Source organism: Antechinus flavipes, chromosome 2 (assembly GCF_016432865.1).
Source record: "Antechinus flavipes isolate AdamAnt ecotype Samford, QLD, Australia chromosome 2, AdamAnt_v2, whole genome shotgun sequence".
In the NCBI taxonomy this organism is placed as follows: domain Eukaryota; kingdom Metazoa; phylum Chordata; class Mammalia; order Dasyuromorphia; family Dasyuridae; genus Antechinus; species Antechinus flavipes.
In genome coordinates, this window is record NC_067399.1 from 444185155 (window position 1) to 444191154 (window position 6000).

General features: G+C 35.7%; 1 protein-coding gene across 9 annotated transcripts in view; it reads left to right on the forward strand.

Annotated features, from left to right (window-relative positions):
• The window catches only part of CHD6 (chromodomain helicase DNA binding protein 6), a 168774-nt gene extending 163013 nt beyond the window's left edge, over positions 1 to 5761 (forward strand). For 8 of the 9 annotated variants that reach the window (XM_051979281.1, XM_051979289.1, XM_051979286.1 and 5 more), the window contains one exon: positions 2267 to 5263. In XM_051979281.1, the coding sequence (XP_051835241.1) occupies positions 2267 to 3163 (897 nt within the window). In that variant the 3' untranslated portion in view covers positions 3164 to 5263. Of the gene's footprint in view, positions 1 to 2266 lie in introns of all 9 variants that reach the window. The other variant, XM_051979283.1, reaches the window with a different exon arrangement.
• The last annotated feature ends 239 nt before the right edge of the window (positions 5762 to 6000 follow it).

Consider the following 6000-nt stretch of genomic DNA (forward strand, 5'->3'; position numbering starts at 1 on the left):
CTACATGATTCTCACCATACAGGAAGTGGTTTAAATACTTGCCAGCAGTTGTCCACAGACAAGGAACTTTTCCCTTTCCCTTCTGGGAGAATACTTTGTTATTGCTCCTTGGGTTTGAGAGGAGAGATTAAAAATAAACATGTGCTAACCCAGCTATTTTACACCACTCAAGACTGCCCAAAATTCTCTATCTACTCTGATTTTAGAATTCCAAACAGTATATATTAATCTCTGACATTGTAAAGGGAATATTGATAGGAAATAAATTAACCAATAGAATGAAGTATAATTGAATACTATTCTGAAACCTACTGATGATTTTTTTCCAGACAGAAAGTTGTCTAACATTGCAATTAGCAATTCCAAGACCTAATGAGTAAGAGATGGAACTCCACCTTTTAATGGATGGAGCAGCTGGCTGGTGAATGAAAACAGCCTCAATTACTTTTACCAACATTAAATTTGCTCTAAAAGAAATATTTAACAGTGGGTGGGCCTGCAGTAAAGAAGTACTAGAAATATTTTGTAGTGTAGTAGCAATTACATTTATCTGATAGCGTTCCCAAACCAGATTAGGCTGCCTCTTAAATGTTTGTTTATTACAGTTCCTAGGAACCAGAGAGTGTGCCTATAAACAAAGAAACACATAATGTCAATTGTTTCTATTGATAGGCATTATACTTGATGTATTTAAACAGATTATTTCAAAACTATGTATTATTGTATTCTCCTAAGAAATGTCCTATAACTGGTAATAACATACATTTCTGTAGTTTTTTACATTATGTAAAACTGTTTAAACTACCATGTGATGCAGGTATTGGCTAGATTATCATCTCTTTTACCTATCAATATTTTTCCAGGAGAGATCTGTTCCTGCTTCCATATTCATGACATCATTGTTTATAGATCTCTTTAAAGTACTTCTAAGTCCTAAGTGGGTTAGTTGCCTTCTTTGCTGGTCCATATATTTTATTAAGTATGCTTTCTGTGGAAGGCTAAGCCAGTATGAAAGCATTATAGTCACCCCAAATGATTTCCTATAAGGTAGTATCTAAGGTATTTTGTTTCTTCTTTAAGCCAGGTAGCCTTCCTCGCTGCTTCTTTTAGAAATGAGTATATTAAACAGGATAGAGCTTTGGAAAAGGTTTTAATTGCATTATAGGGAACTTTTTTACTATCTCCATTAGTTTAGAAACACTTGAACCATAAAACTTATTCTAGAAAACTACCTAAGCATGGATCCAGTTTTGCAAAATATGCCAGAGCTTACAGTATTCTACTGTTAAAACCTTAAAGAATGTTGAGGTGACTCAATGCCATAATGAAAAGTACTTCAGTAGACTTAAAGAAGGCCAGTTATTATGACCCGTTAGTTGTCTTGCTGAACTGTGTATATTTTTTCTAAGGATTTCGTTTAGGGGCGCGCGCGCGCACACACACACACATACACACATTCCACAAAGAACTGTTCCGAGCACACCCCACTTTTGCCCACAGAGAAAGAACATAATGTACAAGGTGAGCAAACCAATTTAAAAGGAATTCATAGTGACACCAACTAGAACTTTATTTCATTAAGAAAATTATTGTGGCTTGTAAGTTTCTTGTCCCATAAAGATAGAAGGGATAAGGAGAAAAATAAATGTTTATTAACTGAAAAATAAAAATTTAGAAGAATATATTAAAAAATAATTATGATATTTACAGTAGAAACTCTCAGTAACCTGTTATTTATGCAGCAATTCGATAAAATGGGGGTGCTAATTCTGGATAGAATTTGAATATAATAAAACTATCCTGTGATATTAGAGAAATCATTTCAGGTTGTTAGTACTTGCCAGTGAAGTGTTAGTATCATTTCTAACTTTAATTTCTAATAACTTTCACAAGTTTTCTGAAGGGTAAAGACTGCTTTTGTCTGGTATATTTCTTTGAAGCTTTGTTCAAATGATGATTTGCCCAGTAGTAGGCCTAGAATATTATAGTAGAACAATGATTTTGATTCCGGATAAAATTTTAACAAATTCTCTCAGGATCTGTTTAATGCCCAATTAGAAAATAAAGTACACAGTAAGAAATCACCAAAATGATTGGGTGAAATACCTACCAGTCCTAGGTGGGTTAGTTGCCTTCTTTGCTGATCTATTTTATTAAGTATGCTTTCTATGGAAGACAGAACTAATATGAGAGCAATTATAATCACCCCAGATGATTTCCTATAAGGTAATGACTAAGGGATTTTGTTTCTTCTTCAAATTTTTAGGGCTTTCTACCAGAAAACAAATTCAGTCAGATTCTAACTGAGCCAGTTCTACGAGATGCCGGTCCTCGAAGGAGAGGAAGGCGCCCACGAAGTGACCTGATTAAGGCACCTGGTATTGTGGCAGACTCTCCCTCAGGAATGGGACCACTGTTCATGAATGGACTCATTGCCGGAATGGATCTAGTGGGACTTCAGAATATGAGGAATATGCAAGGCATCCCTCTCACAGGACTGGTTGGGTTCCCTGCTGGCTTTGCAGCAGTGCCTGCTGGAGAGGATGTCAAAAGTACCCTCAGCATGTTGCCTATGATGCTACCAGGCATGGCAGCTGTACCCCAGATGTTTGGTGTTGGAGGACTTCTGAACACACCGATGACAACTACCTGTACTTCAACAGTTCCAACGTCTTTAACAAGCACAACTAAAAGTGGTACGTCAAACACAGAAAAGGCTGCTGATGACAAACAGAACAGCCATGACGTAAAAAAAGATACTTTAGCTGAAGACAAGCCTATTCCTAGCTCCTTTTCAGATCAGTCTGAACCTGCAATAACTACCAGTAGTCCTGTAGCTTTTAACCCTTTTCTCCTACCAGGAATGTCTCCTGGACTGATCTACCCATCAATGTTTCTCTCTCCCGGCATTGGCATGACATTGCCAGGCATGCAGCAGACCAGACATTCTGAGAATACAAGCCTAGAAAGCCAGAAGAGGAAGAGGAAGAAAGTGAAAGGGGATACTCTGAATCCAGACCCAGAGACTGTTCCCATATCAGAAAAAGAATCTGGAAATGGTCAGAACTGTTCCGAGCACACCCCACTTTTGCCCACAGATAAAGAACATGATGTACAAGCTGAGCAAAGCAATTTAAAAGGAACTCATAGTGACAACAATTAGAACTTTATTTCATTAAGAAAATTATTGTGGCTTGTAAGTTTCTTATCCCATAAAGATTTGTTATTTCCCTCACTTCACCTTCATAAAAACCTGTGTTCCATAAGTAATATTACCTACCTAATTCCCTGTCCAGGAACTATGATAACAGTTATTAATAGTTTCAGGGTCTCGCCACTTTATTAGATAAAAGTGTTGTCTAGCTAGTCTGGGAGGCACAGAATCCTTATTCTGTTATCCAGTTGTTCATTCCAGCAAACAATAGTAAATTCAGTCCTCAGTGACATGCCCTACCCCATTCCCTTCCAAATTTTTTACTTATTTGGTAGAAAGAAAAAGGCAAAAGAAAGCATGTGTCTAGTATCCACAATTAAAATGCAGAAGGACAGAAACAAGGGTAATAAAACCTTTTTCTGTGAGTTACACTAAATGGAAAACAAACCAGTATTGGGGGACCAGAAGCACATCTGTAATATGTGCTAATATGTATTTTTGATTTACTTTTCCCTATGTTATCATGATTACTAGATGAGTAGTATAGACAGAGGTATATAACTAATGATTGAAAACATATATTCATTTCTTTAAAAAAAAAAAAAAACATAACTGGTAGCAATATAATTTCCCCCTTTCCTGGCTTTTCAGATACATGAAACAAGTGGAGATGTTGTTTTATACTTTATTAAATGACAATTTCAATTTATTTTCAGTTCCCTCTTTCCCCACAGTTGAAAAAAAATTTTCTCAGTTTGGCTGAGGAAGCTTTACACATGGTAGGCTATGGGCAGAGGGGCAAAGGGGAGGAACAGTCACATTACTTAAAACCTATTACTTTAGAATTATACTGGCATTTTATTCTTATCTATGGCATTAATATTCTTTACAGAGGGTTGGGCTTTTTTGTTTTTAGATTTTTACTGGTAACGAATTCACCCCCTCTGAATCCAAGGAATGTGGAAGCGTGATAGATTTTATTTTGCCTTGTTCCTTACCCAAAAGGGTGCCTCTGCTGAAACCTACAAGAAATAGTCCAATAGAATGGCAGCTTTTGTGTTTTTGGAAGGTCCTTTGTCATGACCATTGAAGTTTTTCAAACTTGAGTGTGTCCCCTCTGTCACCAGCACCACCACCAGTATCCTGCCTTTTATAATGTTAGACTGTGAAAGTTTTTTTTTTCTCCCCACTTCTTTACGTCTTCTCTGTTATGTTTGTATATTGGACAATTGGATACAAACAGCAAATTATTGAGATAATCAAGAATATGTTACAAATTAACATTATTTTTGATTCTTCCTTAGACTCTCAATCTTCAGAAGCTTGGCCTAAGAAGAAACCACCCTTCTCCACCAGCCAGTTAACCTTTTTTCAGTCCCCTTAGTCTAGCTTCTTTGTAGAATTCATGACCTGAGACTTGAAATAAACTCATAGTGGTGGAGTGCACTGGGGGCAGTGGACAGTGTAGCAGGACAGTTGGAAATGTTGGAAGTATTGCTAGTGTCCATTTTGTTGTCACAATTTACTGTATTTTTTACATTTTTCTGTTACAGTTTTGCTAATTTATCAGAAGGTCCAAATGTTTGACATAACTATTTCAGTTTGCATTATTTATTTATGATGCTTGTCATTGTCTTTTATACATTTGGGATTATAAATTATGTACGTGTTAAAATTAGCATCTCAAAGAAGTCTGCTAAACCATTACTGAAAACCAACCAAGTGTATTTTCAGAAATTCCCAGTTTCACGGATCAGAGGAGTAAATCAGAAATTATGTAACTGATCATATAACAAAGAAGCCAATAATTAAACATGTTGTATTTAATAACACCCTTGTAGCATAGCTGCTGTATAATGCTATCTATCCACGGATTTCTTAGAAATGCTGCTCTCTATTTAACTAACATTTTGTTCAGTTTTGCCTCCAGTGGAAGCAGAAAGGGTTTTTTCAGCTGTTAAATCCAAAATCAATATAATTTATTTATGTAAAAAAAAAATTCGATTGATATATTTTTGAACCTTTAAGTACTAATTTTCTTTTTATCACGTAGAAGAAAAAAACTGTATTTGCCCTAAATCCTTAAAATACAAATGCTATAAAACTTCATATATTTTGAAAGCCTTACTGAAAATGAGAATTATACACATCTATGCAGAGTTGGGAGGGTGGGGGTAGTCGTTTCTATGGGAAATTTGCTTTATCCCAGGTTGGCACCATCAGTAGGAAACAGTTCAATATAGATTTTATTGAAATAGCTAACAGCATGCCAAGTTTCTTGTTTCTTCCGTATCAGACATGTATATTAACTCTCTGGGTATCTGGATTTATATTTTACTGCTCTTGTGACCCTGTTTGCAAAATGAAAATGATACACTATGGATTATTTTCTCTGTAAGGCTTTAGTGGCTTCTTATGACTATTTTGATATCCATTTCCAAAAGCAAAAGCCAAATTTAAACTTTCCTTCCACAACTTGGATCTTTTCATTTAAAATCTGTGTCATTCATAAACATACTTTCTCTTGATCATTCTTCACCCATATCGTACTACGTAATAAATTGTCTGTGGTCTTGACCCTGGATAAAAAAAAAAAAAGTTGAAAAATCAGATTTTTATTTGAGGTTTTTAGTGATACTTTGTTATCTTCTGCAGATTTGACACACTTTTACTATACCAGATGGGTTTATGTGGTGCCTAGGGTCATGTATTCATGTATTCATTGGTGATGAAACAGTGATGCTTTTTTTCAACTTAGCAGCCGTCCAAAAATCAAGCCTGATTAAATAGTTTATGAGGATGGATGAAGAAGGAAGAGTAGCCATTTGCCAAGATTGGTGTCCCTA